Raw genomic sequence first — 24,540 nt, 5'->3', positions numbered from 1 at the left:
TGTATTGACCAGGCACAGTGGCTCATGCCTGTTAATCCCAGCACTTCTGGAGGTCGAGGCAGGAGGATTGCTTGAGCCCAGGGGTTCCAGACCAAGCTGGGCAACATAGTAAGACCTTGTCTCTACAAGAAATAAATACAAAAAATTAGCCAGGCACAGTGGTACATGCCTAGAGTCGCAGCTACTTGGGAGGCTGAGATGGGAGGATGGCTTAGGCCCTGGAGGTCAAGGCTTCAGTGAGCCATGATCATGCCACAGCACTCCAGCCTGGGTGACAGAGTGAGACCCTGTCTCAAAAAAATAATAATAATAAATAGACATCTTGGTTGCCTCCGTGTTTTGCAATTGTAAGTGAAGCTGCCGTAAGCATTCGTGTACTGGTTTTTATGTGGACATAGGTTTTCAACTCATCTGGAGTTCTTACCAGTTTTAAAAGCAACAGAATTTGATGTTATTATTTTCCAAAAATATATATCCTTTAATTTCATGTATTAGTTCCTTCATTTACTCATTCATTTATCCACATTTTCTGAGCCATAATATGTGACAGGCACTGTAATAGGTGCCAAGAATAAAGAGATGCACCTGAGAGAAGGCCTGCCCTAGACAAGCTCACAGTCTAGAGAGGGAGATAAAGAATTCACGTAGCATGAGCCAAATGCCGTAAGACGCACTTACAAAGCACTGCATGAACACAGCCTGAGGAGTCAGCGGGCCACTGTGAAAGAAGAAGCTGGGTTTATGAAAGAAGTTAGGTTTTGCCTTGTAATTGGGTGAAGCCATCCTAGTCATGCTGGACACTCAGGCTTACTTGCAACTGGCAGGACTTGAACCACCAGGTCCCATGCATCTACCAGGGAGCCTGCAAAATAGAGACTGTTTCCAACAACCGTGTGTCTACCAAAACTCAGGGGTCTATTTCTAAGGAGAAAGAGGAGAGTGGATATTGGGGATTAGTTTAGTAGTTTCTGACATCAAAATACATCATCAGCAATAAATGCATCCCAGTTCAATAGCTCCATGTCTACAATCTAATTTAGATATATCTTTATTTAACTAACTTTCTGATTGTACAAAGAAGACTAGAGTGAGGTGAGATGACTGGGTTAAAAGGTGTTCCTACTCTTTTTTTTTTTTTTTTTTTTTTTTGAGACAGAGTCTTACTCTGTCATCCAGGCTGGAGTGCAAGGGCATGATCTTGGCTCACTGCAACCTCTGCCTGCCAGGTTCAAGTGATTCTCATGCCTCAGCCTCCTGAGTAGCTGGAATCACAGGCATGCACCACCACACCTGGCTAATTTTTGTATTTTTAGTAGAGACAGGATTTCACCATGTTGGCCAGGCTGGTCTCAAACTCCTGGCCTCAAGTGATCTATCCCCCTCGGCCTCCCAAAATGCCAGGATTATAGGCATGAGCCAGCGCACCCAGCCTGTTCCTGCTCTTAAGGTTCCTAATGAGTACCACCAGATTACCCTTCAGGAAGCTCGCACCTTAGCACATTCTCACTCATGATACTTACACGTGCTCATTTCTAAGTATCCTAACACAGATTATCTTTTAAGATCTTGCCCATTGGATATGGAAAAATAACATTCCATTGTGAATTTAATATGCATTTCCTCAATAGTAAGGTTAACTTTTTTTCTCAAGTTTACCAGGCTTATGCCTTTTGCTTTTGTGAGTTGCCTATTCATATCCTTTGCCTGTTTACCTACTTTGGGTTGGTCTTTTTTAGTGACTAGTATGAGCTTTCTTTGTATTAAAAATGTGAACCTTCTATCTGCCTTAGTGCCACAGGTATTTTTCTTTTTTGTCATTTGCTTTTTATTTCTATTGGTGGTACTTTTTAGTGCACTGGAGTGTTTTTTTTTTAACTTTTTTTTCTTGTTGTTTTTTTGAGACGGAGTCTCGCCCTGTTGCCCAGGCTGGAGTGCAGTGGTGCGATCTCAGCTCACTGCAAGCTCCGTCTCCTGGGTTCAAACGATTCTCCTGCCTCAGCCTCCTGAGTAGCTGGGACTACAGGCGTATGCCACCATGCCCAGCTAATTTTTGTATTTGTAGTAGAAATGGTGTTTCACCATGTTGGCCAGGATGATCTCGATCTCTTGACCTTGTGATCTGCCCACCTCGGCCTCCCAAAGTGCTGGGATTACAGGCATGAGCCACCATGCCCAGCGTTTTTTTACTTTTTAAAAATTAAAGATATATTTGCCTCCCAGCACCACTTTCCTCTACAAGAGGGTATCATCAGCAGTTGGGCTGATCTCTTTTTCATGCATGCACAACATATAACTGTAGATATATATTTGTATAACTCATACATCAAATAAGCAAATAAATATTAGACACACTGTTTCCTTTTAAAGTGTTCTTATCTTTTTGTTTCAGGTTGAATCATTTCTATAGACCTGAGTTCATAGTCACGAGTTCTTTTTTCTAGCATGTACACTCTGCTACTAAGCAAAACAAGTGAATTCTTAACTTCTGATATTGTATTTTTAATTTTTAGATTTTTTTCATGTGCTCTTTAAAAATACTTTCCATTTCTCTAGTGAAATTCCCTATATGTTCACCATGTTCTCAGCTTTTCCCTTTCATCTTGCCAACATATTTCCCATTCTCAGTTTGAATACCTGATCATTTCTACCTTGTCATTATTCTTTCTGTGGGTGTTCTTCTGATGACTGTTTTTACCTGGATTAAGTTACCTTTTCTTCTTCACTTGTCTCGCAATTAAAAAAAAAAAGTAATGCCAGATATTTGTGTTAAAAACAGCAGAGACAGAAGTTAATAATATTTACCACCAGAAAAGGAAAGCCTCTTCTTCTCTCAGGTTTCTAGCGAGGTGAGCTCAGTTTAATCTCTCAGGTGAGCTGTGCCTTGACTTTGTTGCAGTTTTAGTTAAATTTGGGTTACCCCTGGTTTCATATGCTTGCCTTCAACAGGTCTTTGAGGTGTGAGCACTGGTGAGACTCCACAGATCTCTCTGCTTTATAGCCCAGCCACCAGCTTTGCATATGGCGGGGAGATCTCTCTCTGCTTTACTGCCTACCTGCCATTTTGGGGGGTTTCATGGGAGGTCTCTTTGTTGTCCAGCTCTGCTGTGGCTTTCTGCACCTGGGAACATCTCTGTCCACCCTGTGGCCCTGATTTAACCTTCAGTGGGCCACTGACACTTAGTGAAGGGCCCACATGCTTCGGAGGGTTCACCTGAGCTCTTGTTCCCTGTATTCAGCCTTTGGTAAACAGCTGCCCCGAACTTGTGCAAAACCTCGTGTGCCATGCTGGGGTGGATCACTCAGCTCTCCTCTAGCCCCAGCCTTTGGTGCAGTGCTACTTACCTGCACTGGGGGAAGGCCCAAGAGGGTGAGCGCAGACCTGCTCTGTGACCAAGGCCCCTGGGAATCTCATCCATCTGTCAGCCTCATGTGGCTGCTAAATACTGGGTTGTTTTCTTCCTACCCTGTCTGTAACGAATTTGCTTTTTACCCACTGTGCCACAGGGCTGGAAGGAGTTATCATTCTTTTTTCTCTGACGAGTGGCTTGTCCTTTCCTGAATTGTAGTTTCTTTGCATCCTCAGATCTCTGGTGGGTTTTAAAACTATATATATATTTTAGCTTATACTACTTGTTCTCATTGTTAGGGTGACAGTGACAGTCTGTTGTGACTTTCTATATCCTAAGCGGATATAGAAAATTTTGTCAAATTGCCCTCCAGAAAGATTCCATCAATTTGTACTCCCACCAGCATGTTCTGCAAGCTTGGTTACTGCTTTCATTTTCATCCTCAGACGTTGCATTAGGCACGTGGAATAAAAAGTCTTCCTTTATGTATTTTAAAATAGTCTCAAATCAATATTTTCTGATTCTTTTAAATTACAATTATTGATTGCAATGGTGGGGCTTCTAAGAAAGCAACTAAAAATATATATGAGAAGTCCAAGAGAGGATTTCAAGACAGAGGTGTATATTATTAACAAGAGGGATCCCCCTCTGACACTGGGGGCAGGAGGAGGATGTTCAGGCTGGTGGGCAGAGGGAGAAAGAGTGCTCACTGGCTGATACTGAAGCACGCAGCTGCTGTGTGTGAATCAGCTGCTTCTGAGATTCTGAGTGACAGCCAGAAATGGAAGGGAAGCCCGAGTGCTTCCTGCATTACCGAGTGTTCTTGGAACTCTTGTGGGAGGGTTAAGTTCCTTCTTCCCCCTCAGGGCTGTGCTCGTTCCTCTGTCTGCCCTCTCTGAAGTGAGTCATCTGGCTCCATGTCCTGAAATGCCACCTGGAACCAAAACGATAGCTCCGTCCTCACTTCCCCACTACGCTCCCGATCGTATATCCAGTTGCCTCGCGGACCTTTCTGCGTGCACCGCATCTAACGGGCATCTCAGACCGGAACTGGCTAAACGGGTCTCTCGACTCCCCCGTGTTCTCCATCTCAGCAATGACACTGTCATTTATCTCGTTGCTCATGTCCAGCACCAAGGGATTATCCTTGATTTCTCTATTTTCTTTAACACCCCCCACACGCCTCCTCAGCCAATCCATCAGCAAAACCTTGTCAGCTACAGATCCGATAGATCATGTCTCCTATCTGTCTACTTTTTGTCTACCTTCAGGGCTACCACCTGGTTCAAGCCACAGTTACCTCCTAGACCTTGAAGCAGCCTCCTCTCTGGTCTCTCTTCCTCATTTTTTGCCCCCTATAATCCATTCTTTACATAGCAGCCAGAACACATTTTTAAAACCCCACACAGAGGCTGTATTAGATAACATTGCTTCCCTCCCTAAACTCTCCTGAGCCTTTCCATTGCACTTTGAAGAAAACGCCATCCTTTCTGCAGGTGCCTGAAGCCTGTGTGGACTGGCCCTCTCCTCCCCTGGCCTGACCTCTCACTGTTCTCCATCCTACCTGCTATGTGCCACACTGTCCACTCCGGCCTTTTTCTTTCATGGACGTATCAAGCTCCTTCTTGCTCAGGGGTTCTTTACTGGTTGCTATGGTTTCCCTGTTGAAGACATTCTTACTTCAGCTTCTTGACTGGCTGGCTCATTTTTATCCTTCCGGGTTTCAGCTCACAAACCCACTTTGGAGCAGACTTCCTTGACCATCCCCTCTAAAGCAGCCCCCAGCTGCACTCTGCCTCATTGTTTTGTCTTTCCATTTTCATTGCACGTGTCACTGTGCACCATGACCGTATCGTTTGTTTATTTATTTATTGGCTTCTTGTCTGTCGTCTCACCTCCAGATTGTAAGCTGTACCTGTCTTATTCACTGCAGTACCCTCAGGGCTGAAAATAGTGGTTGAAATATGATAGTTGTTGACATACGACATTTTTTGAATGAATCAATTCCACTTCCTTACAAGTCAGTGTTTCCCACAGCCCCTTCTCCTCTTCCCATTGGGCCTGTTTCCCTGTGGCCTCCATGCAGGTGGTTCCCACACTTGCATCTCCACTCCAGCCTCTCTTATCTCCAGAGCATGTATTCAACTTTCAGATGGACGTCCCGCTTAGATATCCCAGGCTGAACTCATTCTCTTTCCATAAGCCTTTTCCTCTTCTGTTCCAGGTATCTATTGCTGTGTGCAAATGCCCTAAACATTGTGGCTTGAAATAGCAACAGTCATTTATTTTGCTCACAGATCCACAGTTTGGGCAGGTCAGCTTGTCTCTGCTCTATGCAGTCCAGCTGGGGAGGTGCAGAGGCTGGGCTGATGTCACATCGGGGGCCAGAGTCCTCGAATGGCTAGCAGTTGATGGAGCTGTTGCCTGGAACCTCAGCTAAGGCTGTTGCCCAGAACTCCTATATGTGGCCTGCCAGGGTGGCTCCTTGGCCTCCTCACAGCCAAGTGGTGTCTGTGTGTGAGCATCTAAAGAGGACCAGGCATGGCCGGGTGAGGTGGCTCACGCCTGTAATCCCAGCACTTTGGGAGGCCGAGGCGGGTGGATCACCTGAGGTCAGGAGTTCAAGACCAGCCTGGCCAACATGGTGAAACCCCGTCTCTTTTAAAAAATACAAAAATTATTCAGGCATGGTGGCAGGTGCCTATAGTCACAGCTACTCGGGAGGCTGAGGCAGGAGAATTGCCTGGACCCAGGAGGTGGAGGTTGCAGTGAGCCAAGATTGTGCCACTGAACTCCAGGCTGGGAGACAGCAAGACTCCATCTCAATAAATAAATAAATAGGACCAGGCAGAGGCCGTAGCAGCTTGCGTGACCTCATCTTGGAGATCACACATGTCATGTATCATACTGATAGATGTCCATTCTGCCATAGTCATGGGCCCACCAGATTCAAGGGGGGAGCGTATGCCCACTTTTGCAGGGAGGAGTGTTAACATGATATTGTGTTGGGAGATCTTGCCATTCCCATCTTGGAAAATACCATCTGTTGCATCTTCCCTCTTCCCTTTCTAAGTGAAGGGTGCTGTCCCTGCCCAGCCACCCAGGCCAGACGCAGGTGTTCCATCCTCTCTCCATCCCTCACCTGGCCCCTCCAATCAGAGGAGTCTGTAGACCTCCCCGCTTGACCTTTCTTTTATTCATGCGAAGTCTTTTTGCTCTGTGACCATCACGCTGGTACAGTACTGTGTCACTCCTCTCCTAAGCAGCTGTAGTCACCCAGCCTGTCTCCACCCCATCACTCTCCTTCCCTTTTGGTTCCTCCTCCACGTGGTACCAGGGGGAAGGTGAAGAATGAAAATAGGGTTATGTTGTTCTTTTGATGACAGTCCCACTGTGCCATCTCATAACCCCAGAGCATGAAGCCCAAGGACAGACCCTGCTGACTTTTCCCGTCCCATCTCTTGGCCGATGCACCTCTGCTTGTCCCCACCCCCATCCTCCTTTTGCCCAGGCTGGCCACGCCCCACAGCAGCCCCACTTCCAGCTCTGTTCCCTCAGGATCAGCAAGTTGCTTTCCACTGAGTAGGCTTTCCTGTCACCTTCCATCCTGTCACCGGAAACCAGCCATCCTCTGTTTAGGTCTCCCGTGCTCCCTGCAGACACCTAATGCCTGTCTCCACACTGGACCGCCGCATCCCAGTTACAGAATCACCTCCCTCCCTGAGGCTGTGGGCATCAGGAGCGAGAGTCATCCCCAGCCCCCGGCACAGGCCCTGCGTGCGCTGGGCCCTCAGTGGGTGTCGGGGGAGAATCGCTGATGGCAGCGCAGTCCCTGTGTGGGGTGGAAGTGCCCCCCAGAGCCTGCTGTGCTGTGGCTCATGGGGTTAGGGTCTGCAGCCGATCTCCATGGCAGTGTCACTGTGGGGTGCCTGCACGTTGTCTCTTGTATCCCCTCAAGCAGAAGACAGCCCAGCCCACCCTACAGCTCTGAGGAAATCCTAGCCTGCCCTCTGGGTGGGTTCAAGTTGGTGCACCGAGATCTTTGGCATCTTTTACCTGCCCAGGTCACCCCAAGACTAAAGCTATCACTGTCCTTATGCCAGAAATGTCCAATAGCTTGATAAGAAATTTTCATTCAAAGGGAAAGAACTAGCATCCTCCCTCCCTAGCTGCTGCTTGTGAATATTATTATAAAGGATGAGGCAATGTTAAAGCCCTTTAACATACATCTAGGATTTACTATGTAAGAAAGAGCTGCTAAATAAACTATGGCTACCAAGTTTATCTCATAAGTAAGTAGGAGGGATTTACCAACTACCATTATTCTTGGTCTCCTGTTTCCCCAGTCAGTTATAAAATATCAAATTGAACAACAGTGTCTTCACACATACGATACGGATTGGAACCATAAGTTGGTTTGTACTCACCGTATTTACTTATGTAATTTCCTACCTATTGTTCCTCTAGTTGTTTTTGTCTTGGAGAGGGGAAGGAGGCCTATGGTGTATCACCTCTCCTTTGCTGACACAGGGAGCTCTGGGACCTAAAACGTTAGTCAAGACATTATTCCTTTCCTTCCAAAAAGTTCAAAACCCAAAAGCTTATTTAGACCACTCGAAACATTTTTCTTTTTTTTCTGAGACGGAGTTTCACTCTTGTTGCCCAGGCTGGAGTGCAATGGCACGATCCCAGCTCACTGCAACCTCAGCCTCCCAGGTTCAAGCTATTCTCCTGCCTCAGCCTCCTGAGTAGCTGGGATTACAGGCATGTGCCACCACACCCAGCTAATTTTGTATTTTTAGTAGAGATGGGGTTTCGCCATGTTGGCCAGGCTGGTCTCGAACTCCTGACCTCAGGTGATCCGCCTGCCTCGGCCTCCCAAAGTGCTGGGATTACAGGCGTGAGCCACCGTGCCCAGCCCTTGGAACATTTTTATATCTGCATTTTAGCGTCCATCTCTTCCCTGTCTTTGAAAGGGAAATGGTCTGGGTTTAAGAATTACATGTTTTTCCCTCAAAAATTGGCAAGGGGATGAAAGGTGAATATGATATTTTAAAGATTTATTTGAATGATATTGACTAAATTTTCTTTCAATATCCATGTTTTTCACTTGTACTGACCTATGTCCTTTATAGGGAAGATTCTCTTTCTTTTTCTTACTAATGTCATTACTATTATTCTATATTGACCAAATTTCAGAGTTGAAAGATGACCGAGTAGATATTTCATTACAAGTCATCTAACGGTGATACACGTAAACCTAGATATGGTGGGAGAAATACCATCTAATAAGTTTTCTTGGTTCCGTTCAACAGTGCAAGAGTTTTTGTTTAGTATCTCGGCTTTAAACATGTTTAATAAATAGCTGTATCTCTTTTATAGCCACAGCTGTTGCAAATCCAACACTGTCCTCCTTAGATGTTAAACGGATTTTATTTCAAAAAATTACCGACAGAGGGGATGAGTTGCAAAAAGCCTTTCAGCTGCTGGATACTGGTCAGAACTTGACTGTGTCAAAAAGTGAACTGAGAAGAATCATCACAGACTTCCTGATGCCGCTCACACGAGAACAGTTTCAGGACGTGTTGGCTCAGGTGCTGTATGTTGTACATACTTAGAATCCCTCAATTCCAGACAAGCTGAGGTAGATCGGGGAGCAGGTAACCTATCCTGTCTTTCCCCCCACTGTTGCCACTGAGCAGTTGAAGTTTTGTTTTTCATAATTCAGTTAATTAAGGCTGATGTAGATGATCACGATCAACAGCTACTCGGTCGTATTTTGCATGTAGCGCTGCTCCAGCCAGTTTCTTTTCATTTCTTTCTTTCTTTTTTTTTTTTTTTTTTTTTTTGAGACAGAATTTCACTCTTGATGCCCAGGCTGGAGTGCAATGGTGTGATCTTGGCTCACCGCAACCTCCGCCTCCCAGGTTCAAGCAATTCTCCGGCGTCAGCCTCCTGAGTAGCTGGGATTACAGGCGTGGGCCACCATGCCTGGCTAATTTTGTATTTTTAGTAGAGATGGGGTTCCACCATGTTTCCAGGCTGGTCTCGAACTCCTGACCTCAGGTGATCTGCCTGCCTTGGCCTCCCAAAATGCTGGGATTACAGGCATGAGCCACTGTACCCGGCCTTCTTTTCATTTCTTTTAAGGGTCCATATAAATGTATTTGGGTCAACTTCTATTTTGGAACTTAGTATTTTGGCATTTTTTCCCTTCATCAAATAGTTACGGAGCATTGGCTTTATGCTAGAGCCAATGCTATACACTGCGGTGCAGATAAATCAGACTCAGGCCCTGCCCTTGAGGAGCTCCCAGCCCAGTGAGACACTTACGGAGTGTTGGCAAGTGCTGGGAGAGGGGCCATGACACGGTGGCTGGGAGTTACCGGAGGGAGAGCTATCTGAAAATGAGGAGAGGTAGTCCAGGAAGGCTTTCTGGACGAGGGGCATTTAACTTAGTTTTGATGAAGGAGTGAGTATTCTCGAGATGAGAGGGGAAGGAAAGGTCATTATAGCAGAGGGGACAGCCTGTGTGAAAGCTTGGATGCTTGCATCCACCTGCCATGCTTACTCAGGGACCTGGGTAGTTCTGTGATTTCTATCGGAAGTGAAGGGATATGGGTCATGTTGTGGCCAGAAGGGCCAATTCAGAAAAGTACTTAGTAAAACAGTTCGACATTTATCCTAGAGGCTGTAGGGAGCCGGTGAAGGGTTTGCAGCAGGGGTGATGCAGTTACGTGGGGAGGGATGTGGAGGATGAAGGCCCTTGGCCACCTGGTGGTGTGCCACACCAGGGGGATGAAAGGAGTAAAAATCTGTGGACTGTATCCTTGGGGCCCTTAAAAAAGGAATATGAAATGCAGTAGGAGTCAAACCCTTTCAAAACAGTCTGTAATGATAAAAAGTAGAAAATTTGGGCTAGAATATCATTAGTATTCCATTTAACCCAATAACTAAATTTGTACACACACATGCATGCACACACACAGACAAGTATATATGTATTTACTCATTCATTAGTTTTAATTAATTAATTAATTATTTTTTTTATTTTTTGATGAAGTCTCACTCTGTCATCCAGGCTAGAGTGCAGTGGCACTATCTTGGCTTACTGCAACCTCCGTCTCCAGAGTTCAAGTGATTCTTGTGCCTCAGCCTCCCGAACAGTGGGATTACAGGCATGTGCCACCATGCCCAGCTAATTTTTAAATTTTTAGTAGAGACAGGCTTTCTGCATGTTGGCCAGGCTGGTCTCAAGTTCCTGACCTCAAGTGATCAGTCTGCCTTGGCCTCCCAAAGTGCTGGGATTACAGGTGTGAGCCACCGTGCCTGGCCTCATTCATTAGTTCTTAATCAGAGTCTGACTTGATGCTACCTCCTAGCAATTTAAAAACTGACTTCTTTCAGAATTTGCTGTATACTACAACCCACTGTGTATACTTCCAACACAGGGGAATGATCTGTTATCAAAACAAATAGCTCAATGAATTTCAGGCATTCCCAAATTCCAGTCTTAACTTCAAGGACTGACTCTCTCTCTCTTTTTTTTTCTGACTTAAAATTTAAAAAAAGTACAGTTCTATTTGTTGTTTCTTCTTATGCATACCATATTCTGTTTCAAAGTTTTCTCTTCCCTTTAATTCTGTCTTTTTTTTTGAATTTGTGAAGTTTTGAGCCATAATTTTCTCAAATTTTTTTTCTGTCCCATTCTTTCCTCTCTTAAACATTTTGATATTGTCCCACTGGCCTCTGAGGCTCAGTTCATTAAAAAAAGTTTTATTCTATCATTCAGATTGGATAATGTCTATTGATCTGTCTTTAAGTTCACCGACTCTTATCATCTTCATTCTGCTATTAGCCCCATCCCTTGAATTTTTACTTTTAGACATTGTATATTACAGTTGTAGAATTTCCATTTAATTCCTCTTTATGATCTTTTTACCTGCTTAGATTTTCTGTTTTTCTGCAGTTATGAGCATATGTCTTTCAACTCATTGAACATAGTTAAAATAGCTGCTTTAAAGTTCTTGTCTAGTAATTTTCACATGTTAGTCACCTCAAGGTTGACCTGCATTGATGGTCTTTTCCATTGAGAGGGGTCTTATTTCCCTGGCTGTTCATATTTGAGTATGTTTGGATAATATTTCAGAACAGAGCTAATAGAAGCATACTGTGAGTAGGTCAGGTGTGGTGGTTCACGCCTGTAATCCGAATGCTTTGGAGGCTGAGGTGGGAGCATCATTTGAACCAAGGAGTTCAAGACCAGCCTGGGCAATATAGGAAGACCCCATCTCTACAGAAAATTTAAAAATTAGCTGACCTTGGCTGGGTACGGTGGCTCATGCCTGTAGTCCCAGCACTTTGGGAAGCCAAAGCAGGCGGATCACCTGAGGTCTGGAGTTCGAGACCAGCCTGACCAACATGCAGAAACCCCATCTCTACTAAAAATACAAAAAAATTAGACGGACATGGTGGCACATGCCTGTAATCCCAGCTACTCAGGAGGCTGAGGTGGGAGAATTGCTTGAACCCAGGAGGCAGAGGTTGTGGTGAGCCGAGATGGTGCCACTGCACTCCAGCCTGGGCAACAAGAGCAAAACTCCATCTAAAAAAAAAAAAAAAATTAGCTGACCTTGAGCCCAGGTGTTGGAGGTTGCAGTGAGCCGCGATCACACTAATGCACTCTAGCACCCTCATGGGCACTGACACCCCACTATGATGATGCCCTCCTCACCCCATATCCTCCTCCGGGCTTTGATGGCTCCTCCAACACTGTGATGTCATTTTCCTCTGTCCCATCTAATGACTTTAGGACTGAATTGTTAGAAAAGATAGAAAAGGAGGAGGAAGACAGAACTTTTCTCTTCCCTTAAAAAAAAATTTCCCCTTTATTTACTTCTATAATAATGGATAAAATAGTGCATTTGATTTTTTCCACATCACTCTTTGTTGCTGTCTACATTTTTAATAGCAGCTTTATTAAGGTATAATTTACGTATCATAAAATTCACCCTTTAAACATGTATAAATTGATGTTTTTCATATATTCATAGAGTTTCGCAGTCATCACCACTATCTAATTGAAAACCGTTTTCATCATTCCAAAAAGAAACTGTCCTCCTTAGCAGTTACTCTCCATTTCCCTTCCGCTGTATCTGCAAATACTAATGTACTTTCTGTCACCATAGATTTGTCACTGTAGATTCTGGATATTTCATATCAATGGAGTCATACAAGATATGATCTTTTGTGTCTAGCACATGTTTTTAAGGCTCACCCATGTTACAGCATGAATTTGTACCTCATTCCTTTTTATGGCTGAGTAATAGTCCATTGTATGGATAGACCACATTTTGTTTACCCTTTGATCGGCTGATGGTCCTTTGAGTTGTTTCCACGTTTTGACTTTTGTGAATAGCACTGCTGTGAACATTCATGTGAAAGGTTTTCGTGTGAACATATGTTTTCAGTTCTCTTGGGTACATACCTAGGGGAGAACTGCCATGTCATATGGTAGTGTTCTTTTGCTTTTAAAGAACATTCATCCTTGTAAACATTGTATCAGTTTCCTCATAAACTTGATTTAAGTGATACTTTATGCCAAATGGAGAGTTAAAATATTATTTCCTGCTATGTGTCCTTATAGTCATGATCTAATGTTAATTTAAAATTTTGACAATCTTCCCAAGCTAATCAGTTATGCAGGAAGAGCAAGAGTACAGAAAATATGAAATGTGTATCTGTTTTTAAAAGCTACATCTGTTTTTAAAAGAAGCCACTGAGAACTGTAGAACTTCAAAGACTTTTTAAAAAACAGGTCTTGATAGTCTGTCCTAAATGACAAGTAAGATTCCCAGAACCTTAAGCTCCTGTGACCTGTGTGTCAATCAAGGAGGCTGGAGTGTGGCACATTGCAGGAGGCCAAGGTCATTGGGAATGAAGGGCAGGGCTTCTCTTCTCTATCCACAGACTTCCCAGCATCTGTGGCTTTTCTAGATGGTCCTATGATGAATCCATTTGGTGATACATGCTCTTTCTTTTTTAGTAGTTAATGTAAGCCTAACTGGACACTTACAAAATGAGTAAAAGATTTCATGGTAATTTCCCCTTAAGTTAGGAAAGAATTTTCCAGTTATAGTCTGAATTTACTTTAGCTTCAATTTTATTTGAAGACCTGTGTCAGGAATGTTTGAGTGTCAGGGTGTTTTAATGACTGACCAGGGCAGGAAGTATGAGGAGGTTTTTCTTGCAATCTGCTCCGTACCTTTGTTTCCATTAAGAGTGATGCAGACTCGGTGTTTTATAAAAATGTGGCCTCAGTCCCTGAATATTAATGGAGGCCATTTAAAAGAAGTTGAATTGGTAAATTGATTCCAGAGAAGGAAAACAAAGTTCTGTTTTCATCCCAGTGGTTGTGCCAGGTTGGAGAAAATGTCTTCTTGCAAGATACTTATCACAATGACGGATACTGATTTAAAAACTAGCCTCCTCCAGCCCCACCCTTAAGAATTCGCTTTCAGCAATTCGTCTATAGATGGTTTTGATTCTTAAACATTTTGCAAGAATTGTAAACACCAAAAGGCAGGTACTGAGCAGAGCCTCTCCTTTTGGACTAGATTCTTTACTTGTCTAAGGGGCTTAGCTTTGGAGACTGATCATCGCATGAATTTCTTTACCACATTAGAATTTGTGTTAGACTATAAGTAGCAATATGAAATGCAATGAAAGCTTGAATAATTTGACGGACTGTCTTTTTCTTCATGGGCAGGGTGGTTAGTGCAGTGGGATGGACTTGCACTCTGGATTCACAGAGATCGCTGGCACTCATGGCGGTGCCGGGCAGGGAGGCCATACCTCTGCTTTGTGAGTTGTAGAAAGTGACACCACCTCTGAGGGTGGTTTTAGGGCTACTCATGTAAAACACTGAGAATAGTGCCTGCATCCAGTCAGTGTGAGCTCTGCAGATGTAAGTTTCTTCTCTTCCTCATTTCCTCTTATCACTACCAAAACCAGGAGGGCACCCAACCTTGAACTACATGTTTAATCTGCCCTTGCCCTTCTTCTGCAAGGCTAGGGAAACTGAAATGCTTGCTCAAAATTATATCTACTAAAAAATGCATTATCAGAAAAGAAGTCACAGGCATTCTTTCCAGGAAAAGGCTTTACAGAGGCCCACCCTGTGAGCCCCTCTCCACTGGTCTCATTTCCTAGTTACACATGTTTTAAATAGTAAACAGCAATCCATCCTTTGAAGAAGACTGCAATAACCACGCCAGGCTTTGAGGCTGGCATTTTAAGGGCTTAGTAAATAACAGATTTGATTGTGTAGAGTTGGGAGCCATTCAGCTGTATGGGAAATTGTACTTTGTGTATTTGTATGAAGCTTGATGAAATAGATTTATATTGATTGTATATTTATTTAATGTTTATCTAAATTTTAGATTCATAATGCTTGTTTGGAAATATTTTATTAAATAAAATTTAACTTTTTGCTTAGAAATAATCTCAAACTGAATTGCTGGAACCCAGGAGGTGGAGGTTGCAGTGAGCCGAGATTGTGCCACTGCACTCCAGCCTGGGCGACAGAATGAGACTCCATCTCAAAAAAAAATTAAATAAATAAATAAAAGGAATAATCTCAAACCTGTAGAAAAGTTGCAAGAATAGGCCAGGCACATTGGCTCACGCCTATAATTCCAGAACTTTGGGAGGCCAGGTGGGTGGATCGCTTGAGGTCAGGAGTTGGAAACCAGCCTGGTCAACTTGATGAAACCCTGTCTCTACTAAAAATACAAAAATCAGCCAGGTGTGTGGTGGACACCTGTAGTCCCAGGCTCTCGGGAGGCTGAGGCAGGAGAATTGCTTGAACCCGGGAGGCAGAGTTTGCAGTGAGCTGAGATCCTGCCATTTTACTCCAGCCTGGGTGACAGAGTCTCAAAAAAAGAAAAGAAAAGTTGCAAGAATAAGAAAAGTACAAATAGCACTCATATGGTACAAATAATGCCCATATACCCTCATTGAGATTGACCTATTGTGAACATTTTACCTCATTTGTTTCTTCTGTGATCTCTCATTATGTGTGTGTATGTGTATGCACACAACATACACAAACAATGTACACATATATATATATTTAAAAACACTTGAGGGGGGCCAGGTGTGGTGGCTCATGCCTGTAATCCCAGTACTTTGGGAGGCTGAGGCGGGCGTATCATTTGAGGTCAGGAGTTCAAGACCATCCTGGCCAGCCTGGGGAAACCCCATCTCTACTAAAAATACAAAAATTAGCTGGGTGTGATGTGTGCCTATAGTCCCAGCTGCTCCAGAAGCTGAGGCAGGAGAATTGCATGAACCGGGGAGGCGAAGGTTGCAGTGGGCCGAGATTCTATGACTGCCCTCCAGCCTGCGTGACAGAGCGAGACTCCATCTCAAAAAACAAAAACAAAAACAAACAAAAAACACTTGAGGGGAAGTTGCTTGTATCATAGTTCTTTACCCCAAAAACATCAGTGTACATTTCCTAAGAGCTATTCTTTTACATAATCACAGTGCAGCTATCAATGTCAGCAAATTAAACATTGAGATAATACTTTTATTTAATCTACAGTCTGTATTGACCCACTTGACCCAATGATATCCTTTGTGGAATTTTTAATTTAAAAATGGATTTTTTTCTACCTTAAAACTGTATGTACAAACTCGTGTACAAAGTTCACATGACACTCAGTATAAAATTGTGCTATGGCCTCAGCTTCTAATATGTATTATATGTATAACACATATTAGAGTATATATAGAGTATATTTATGCTTATTTTATTTTTTAGGTGATTTTAAATAATTTTGTAGATAACTCGACTTTCAGTTGGGCACAGACTGGCATTCTGGGGTGCTATTTACACTCTATTTGCTGAGAATGCATGTTCACCCTGACACCTGGGTTAAGCAGTTGTATTTAAATGTTTAATGGAATGCTCATCCTGTTAATAGTATTCTCTATTACATCCTGAGAGCTGTGATTTAGAAATCTGCTTTACCGTCTATTGCTTGGATCTTAATTCTCTAACATGTTGTCATTCTTCTCCCTTGACTGTAGATCCCCCTTAGCATCTCTGGTACTGTACCGTACCTTGCCTTTCTGTCCAGGTTTGGTGGAATTGACCTATATATAAATGGTATAAAGAGGTAAGTGTTTGGTTTGCTCATGTGAAAATGTGAAATTTGAAATGATGAGTAAGAGCTATGACGTGAAGCCATTGGAACTAATCATATCAACAGCTATATATGGAAGATGAGTTTGTAGAACTTGTCCATATGGAATTTAATGGAATTAATCCAGTCAAGTTTTATTTAGGGAAGATTTTAGCATCTATATAGGATGTATTTCAGAACAAGAGGAATGATACTGTAATAAAATGTAAACACAGCAAATTAAAACCAGACAAAAATAGTTTACATGCAATATATTTAAAATTGGAATTAATGGAATTTAATTTTGAAGTAGAATATTAAGATGCCAAATTTAAAATTTGTAGGTTTTTATACATTTTTAATGTTGTTCATTGGAAAGTGATGTTTTCGTGGCTAGACATAATAAAAAAAGATCTTTGTATGAACTACTTGAATATTTCATAGTTTTTGCATAAAGCATGGGACTCTTTTTTTTTTGCAACATGAGCAGGTTGGAGTTTGACCTTTAATGTCTCAATCAGCAGTAAAATTATTTATTTTAGTATATGATTTAGGAAATATTGTTTTAGTAATAAAAATATTTACTTATATCTGACTCTAAATGAATAAGCCTCATTTCCTCAGGAGTTGTGTAACCAATTATATATAAGAATTAAATTTGTAGTTCAGCCACTATGAGAAGCAGTTGGAGACTTCTCAAAGAACTTGGAACTATCACTGGACCCAGCAATCTCATTACTAGGTATATACCCAAAGGAAAACAAGTCATTCTACCAAAGGACACATGCACTCATATGTTCATCTCAGCACTAGTCACAGTAGCAAAGACATGGAATTAACCAACCAAGGTGCCTACCAATGGTGGATTGAATTTTAAAATGTTGTACATATATACCATGGAATACTATGCAGCCATTAAAAAGAATGAAATCATGTCTTTTGCAGCTGGAGGCCATTATCCTAAGCAAATTAATGCAGGAACAGAAAACCAATACCACATGTTCTCACTTACAAGTGGGAGCTACACATTGGGTACATGTGGACATAAAGATGGGAACAGCAGACACAGCAGATAACTAGAGGGGGAAGGGATGGGGGCAAGGGCTGAAAAACTATTAGGTACTATGCCCACTACCTGGGTGACAGGATTATTTGTACCCCAAACCTCAGCATTAGGCAATATACCCATGTAACAAACCTGCACATGTACTCCTTAATCTAAAATAAAACTTGAGGCTGGGCATGGTGGTTCACACTGTAACCCCAGCACTTTGGGAGGCTGAGGTGAGAGGATCACTTGAGCCCAGGAGTTTGAGACCAGCCTGGACGATATAGTGAGATCTCATCTCTACAAAAAACTTAAAAATTAGCTGAGCATGGTGGCATGCCCCAGGTGCTCGGGAAGTTAAGGTGGGAGGATCACTTGAGCCCAGGAGGTGGAGGCTGCAGTGAGCCAAGATTGTGCCACTGCACTCCAGCCTGGGTGACAAAGTGAGACTCTGTCTCAAAAGAATAAAAATAATAAAAAATAAAAGTTGAAATTATAAATACACTATCTAGTTCATTGAAAAAAAACCCACAAAAGCCAATTAACCTCAATTGATCAGAGAAAACTGTATGTAATATAAACAAAATATGGACAAAATCACAGAATGAATAACTGACCTTCCTAAGGGGATAAAAAAATTAAATTTGATCCTGAAATATTAGAAAATTCTGGTATCATGGCTTTTATGATGGATGCATCACTGATGCAGTTTAGGTGGAAGAATTTGTGTCGTGGGGAGGGGGAGATAGGGAATTTATGTACATGGGTGTAGAGTTTTGATTTTGTAAGATAAAAATGTTCTAGAGATCTTTTGCACAACAATGTGAATATACTCAACACCTACTCACCTACACACTTAAAAATGGTTATGTTATTTGTGCATGTTTATCACAATTAAAAAAAAAGATGGCCAGGCATGGCAGCTCATGCCTGTAATCCCAGCACTTTGGGAGGCCGAAGTGGGCAGATCACCTGAGATCAGGAGTTCGAGACTAGCGTAGCCAACATAGCAAAACCCCATCTCTACTAAAAACACAAAAATTAGTTGGGTGTGTTGGTGCATGCCTGTAATCCCAGCGACTCGGGAGGCTGAGGCAGGAGTATCACTTGAACTCAGGAGGTAGAGGTTGTAGTGAGCCCAGATCGCACCACTGCACTCCAGCCTGGGTGACAGAGTGAGACTTGGTCTCAAAAAAAAGGAATGAGTGCAGCAGCTCCAGCAAGAGTGACACAGTATCATCCCCTCCATGATGTGGAACTTCTCTGTGCTCTCTTTAGTTAGTGCTAAGTGGGGACTAAGATGATTTCCAGGCTCTTTCAAAAGAATGACAGTTTGTCTTGTAGGCTGCATATTCTTGTTCTTGACATAAAACCATCCCAATTTTATGGATAAAGTTCTTGGGTGGACATAAACTAATATGAATAGTCTTTGTTGGGAAAGCTAAAGAACTGGAAAAACTGAAAGCAGGAGAGCCTTTTTTTCCTTATTGTGAAACTTGTCTAATAAATTTGAGATGAAAGAGATCATGAGTTACTCTCTTAAACATAAAAGGCTAAACATTTAAACTAAATTTGAAAGATTTCTGATTTATTCGTGAAGCAGAATTATCTTTATTGTTGGAGACAATACATTATAGCAAACAGAGACTTCTTTTTCTAGCAATGCGGTAGGCTATATACCATGAACAACACTTCTACTGAAAATAATTAAAATGCTGGATAAAAGGCAAAATATATACGTATATTTTAATACATTGCTGAGCTGGAATCTTCAGAGGCCAAACATAGAGTAAAAATTGGGATCTAGAGAAGGGAGCATTCTACAAAGTCAGCTTCTCCCTGAGGGTATTGGCCAAATCCTGGTGAATTTGTGTATTCAGTTTTGCCATTTGGAGTATGGAGACAAGAGACAAAGCCTAGAAGGCCTTCCCAAGGTGGAAGGACTTAACAAAGGACCATTGCCTACAAAGTTGGGACCCTACAACCTCAGCGATTACAAATATAAACCTTCATCACAAAAGGGTACACTGAGGAAAACCACCTATTTCAACACTGGTGCTGAGTGAATAAGGGGAAAATTGTAATTACAAGTTGATTTGCATGAGGGTCTGTGCTTGAATTCATGCTATGTGGTCTGAAAAGTTTCGGGCAAGGAACTTTTTTGAGTATTCCTGGACGGGGTGTGCCCTTCTGTGGAAGAATGCATCTTCAACCTATCCCTTAAAGAATTTCCAGAGATAAAGTGCCAAGTAACATCAGATCACACACAAAAAATCTTAAAAAACATATGAAGAGACAAAGAATGAGAACTGCAAACCAATAGATGTAATACCCAATAGAATCAGGTCTCCAAACACTTGAAATATTGGAACTATCAAAGAATGAGGACTACAAACCAATAGATGTAATATCAAATAGAATCAGGTCTCCAAACACTTGAAATATGAAACTATCAAAGAAGGAGGACTACTAACCAATAGAAGTCATATCCAATAGAATCAGGTCTCCAAACACTTGAAATATTGGAACTATCAGATATGTAATCTAAAACCAGTGTTTTAATATGTTTAAAGAAATGAAAGAATAGATTCAAAATATGAACGCAAAACAGGCAATAAAATGAATATTTGAAGAAGTATAAAATAGAACTTCTGAAAAATCTGACTGTAGATCTAAAATACAGTGGACGGGTAAAAATAGTGGATTAAACACAGCTGAAAGGAACATTTGTGGACTGAGAGATAGCTCTGAAGAAATTATCTAGAATGCAGTACGGAAAGATAAAAATATACAAAATTAGGAGGACAGGCATAGGAGACATGGAAGACAGGAAGAGGAGTCCTAATATACTTTTAATTGGATTTCCAAAAAGATACCTGTCTTAGTCTGTTTTGTGCTGCTATAACAGAATACCTGAGACTGGGTACTATAGTGTGTAAGAAAGGAAATTTATTTCTCGTAGTTCTTGAAGCTGGGCAGTCCAAGATCAAGGCAGCAGTATGTGGTGAGGGCCTCTTTACTGCATCCTTGCATAGTGGAAGGAGGAAGGGCAAGAGAGTATTGGCACCCTCCTACAAGCCCTTTTATAAGGGCATCTGAGGCTGGGTGCAGTGGCTCACGCCTGTAATCCCAGGCTCCTGTGACCTGTGTGTCAATCAAGAAGGCTGATCTTTTGTGTCTAGCACATGTTTTTAAGGCTTACCCATGTTACAGCATGAATTAGTACCTCATTCCTTTTTATGAATGAGCTCAAAATGTTTGGGAGGCCAAGACGGGTGGATCACTTGAGGTTAGGAGTTCAAGACCAGCTTGGCCAACATGGTGAAACCCCGTTTCTACTAAAAATACAAAAATTAGCCGCGTGTGGTGGCACGTGCCTGTGGTCCTAGCTACTTGCTTGGGAGGCTGAGGCAGGAGAATCACTTGAACCCAGGAGCCGAAGGTTGCAGTGAGTCAAGATTGTGCCATCGCACTCCTGCCTAGGCAACAGAGTGAGACTGCCATCTCAGAAAAAAAAAAAAAAAAAAAAAAAAAGGCACCTAATCCTATTCAAGAGGGCGGAACCTTCAGGCCTAACCACCTCTCAATCCTCTCACAGTGGCAACACCTAAATTTTGGAGGAACACCTTCAACCCATAGCAGTATAAGAGAAAAAACAGGGCAGAAGTCATATTTGGAAAGATAATGGCTGAGAATCTCAAGCCAGATAAATAAAAAGAAATGCCTCTCTAGACATTATTGCAGTGAAACTGCAGACATCAAAACCAAAGAGAAAATATTATAGGCAGTGAGAAGAAAAACAGAATTGACTTAAGAGGAGTGACAGACTGACACCAACCTCTCAACAGTGACAATGAAGGCTATAAGATAATGAAATAATCTTTTCACTGTGCTGACATAAAATATTTGCCATCCCAGAACTCTATATTATATACTATATTTCTTTTCTTTTTTTTTTTCTTTTTTTCTTTTTTTTTGAGACAGAGTCTTGCTCTGTCACCCAGGCTGGAGTGCAGTGGTGCGATCTCAGCTCACTGCAACCTCTGCCTCCTGGGTTCAAGCGGTTCTTCTGTCTCAACCTCCCAAGTAGCTGGGATTACAGGTGTGTGCCACCACACCGGCTAATTTTTGTACTTTTAGTAGAGATGGGGTTTTGCCATGTTGGCCAGGCTGGTCTCAAACTCCTGACCTCAGGTGATGCGCCCGCCTCAGCCTCCCAAAGTGCTGGGATTATAGGCGTGAGTCACCTTACCTGGCCTCTACTATATTTCTAAGAATAAGAGTAAGCTTTTTCTGTGGTAGCCATGGGACCCTCATCTACTGGTACCGGAGTACTTGGAAAAAGTAGAAACATCTGGCACCTCTGCCTACTGTGTTCAGACAAGATCTCTTTCAACCAGACCTCATATAATTTCTTCACATCAACTTGCATAAAAATAAGAGGTAGTGATTGCATTATCAAGTCATTACACTGGGGCTGGATTTTGTGACATAGTCAGAGGTGCAATTCAAATTCCCTGGATTTGTGGTGGTGGGATTTAATATTCTGGTCACAGCAATTCCCTTCTGGAAATATGTTTGGGGATATCACTGTTCTTTTTTTTTTTTTAAGATGGAATTTTGCTCGTTGCCCAGGCTGGAGTGCAAGGGTGCGGTTTTGGCTCACCGCAACCTCTGCCTCCCGGGTTCAAGTGATTCTCCTGCCTCAGCCTCCCAAGGAGCCGGGATTACAGGTGCCCACCACCACATCCAGCTAATTTTGGTATTTTTAGTAGAGACAGGGTTTCACCATATTAGCCAGGCTGGTCTCGAACTCCTGACATCAGGTGATCCACCCGCCTCAGCTCCCAACGTGCTGGGATTACAGGCGTGAGCCACCACGCCTGGCTGGGATATCACATTTTATACCAGCCAAAACTTAATGCCATTGATAACATACAGTGAACATAACACAGAAAGAGTATGCCATCTCTTCTGTCCTGGCCTTGCCAGAGCTTGTCATGTATCAAAATCACCATATTGAGGAAGTTTCTGAATATCCGATAAGTAGTTGGTTAAGTTGGAAGCAGCATGAAGATTAAAAAGGTATGACCTGGAATGATATTTTAAAAGTCTCTATCTCTGAGTATATGAGAGCTGGTAAGGGCAAAATGTGGAATTATTGTATCGAGCATAGAGAGCCTTGTATCATCTATAATAATGGTAGAAACATCATCATCTCTTCAGAAACACCCAATGAATGATTTTGCTTAAAATGATCAGGCTGAACCTTTTGAGATTTGCTTCAGATGGACGTGTAGGACATTTCTACATATGGACGGAGAGGGCCCCTTGCATATTAGATAATCCGTATGGCACTTGGTACAATGCTACTTCCATGAAGAATAACTACAATCGTTCGTGTACAAAACGGTCATTATAAATCTCAGCAGAAGTGTTTAAAAGCTTTCTGAGCACCACACAAGAAGACTTACTGAGAGTTCTGAAGAAAAATCTCCTAAAGAACTTGAGAATTCTGTTGAAGCTAAATTTATTCACCAGTACTGTGTATTGCAAGATTCTTTGGCAGTCTAGGTATCAGAGATTCAGATGGATAAAGGAAACAGCATCAACAGAGCATTAGTTCACAGAGTAGATGTGAAGCTGACTTTAGGCAGGTCTAGCTGACTCTAGCCTGTGGAAGAGAAGAAAGAAATAAGAAAGGCTTTTGGCCAGGCGTACGCCACCATGCCAGGCTAATTTTTGTATTTTTAGTAGAGACAGGGTTTCACCATGCTGGTCAGGCTGGTGTCGAACTCCTGACCTCAGGTGATCCGCCAGTCTTGGCCTCCCAAAGTGCTGGGATTACAGGCGTGAGCCACTGCGCCCAGCCAGAACCTATATTTTTTAAAAAGCCTGTTGTAAAACATCTTGAATTTGTATGCCTCTAAAGGTCAATTCGATTTGGACAGCTTATTTTGAATTTTTGAATATTATAGACATAAAAAGTAAGAAAACATTTTAAAAATAAAGACTGAGGGTTAAAGACATTTTTCAGACAAAAACTGAGACAGTTAATCTCCTGCAGATCTTGACTGAAAGATCTTGATTCTGCTAGAAGCAGAAGGAAAGTAATCCTAGATGAAAGGTCTGAGATTTTAGGAGTGAAAAGCAAAGAAAGTGGCAAAATATGGGTAAATAGAAATGATTTTTGGCTATATAAGGTGGTTACAAAAATGTCTATGTGTGTTAAATAAAAAGTTTAGAGTTAAAACATTAGACAATAATCAGCTGAATGTGGATAAATTGAGTTAAAAGTTTTCTAAGATCTATATGATAGCCAGCAGGAGGATAAATATATTAATTTTATATGTTGAAATGTTATATATGCACATTGTGATTTTTAGGGTAACTGCTAAAGAATAGAAACAAAGTATTTAATTCCCAACATTTGGAAGAAAAAATGAAATGATTTTAAAATACTCAATCCAAAAGAAGGTAAGAAAGGGGAAAAAATCTACAACAGATACTACAAATAGAGAACACAAATTTATAGACCTACCCCCCTCTGTATATAACATGACTACATTAAATGCAAAGGATCAAATATTTCAGTTAAAAGACAGAGATTATCAGACTGGATAAAAATTCCAGTTATTGACTTTTTGAAAATAGAAAGGATTAAAAAGACTAAAAGAAAAAGGATAGAAAAAGTTATGCAATAGAAAAAATAAACAAAAGAAAGTGTAACTACATTAATTTCTGGCAAAATAAATTTTAAGACTTAAGGATTCAATTATCATGTAGTCCACTTAAAAGACAAAGATTGTCTGTCTAGATAACAAATAGTGAAATCCAGTAAGAGAAAAACCTAAACTCAAACATAAAGAAAGATTAAAAGTGAAAAGATTTAAAAAGACATACCATTCAATATTAATCTAAAGAAAGCTAGTGTCACTAAGTTAGTATCTGACAA

General features: G+C 41.8%; 1 protein-coding gene across 12 annotated transcripts in view; it reads left to right on the top strand.

Moving 5' to 3' along the window:
* The window catches only part of EFCAB6 (EF-hand calcium binding domain 6), a 291,734-nt gene that overhangs the window by 30,459 nt on the left and 236,735 nt on the right, over nucleotides 1-24,540 (top strand). For 5 of the 12 annotated variants that reach the window (XM_019018760.4, XM_055374814.2, XM_063704725.1 and 2 more), the window contains 2 exons: nucleotides 8,730-8,941; nucleotides 16,443-16,531. The exons of 2 other annotated variants lie outside the window; for them this stretch is intronic. In XM_019018760.4, coding sequence (XP_018874305.3) covers nucleotides 8,730-8,941; nucleotides 16,443-16,531 — 301 coding nt within the window. Of the gene's footprint in view, nucleotides 1-8,729; nucleotides 8,942-16,442; nucleotides 16,532-24,540 lie in introns of those variants that run through there. 5 more of the 12 variants (XM_055374819.1, XM_019018762.3, XM_055374816.2 and 2 more) reach the window with 3 other exon arrangements.

This window comes from Gorilla gorilla, chromosome 23 (genome assembly GCF_029281585.2).
Source record: "Gorilla gorilla gorilla isolate KB3781 chromosome 23, NHGRI_mGorGor1-v2.1_pri, whole genome shotgun sequence".
In the NCBI taxonomy this organism is placed as follows: domain Eukaryota; kingdom Metazoa; phylum Chordata; class Mammalia; order Primates; family Hominidae; genus Gorilla; species Gorilla gorilla.
This window is presented reverse-complemented; position numbering and strand designations above follow the sequence as displayed.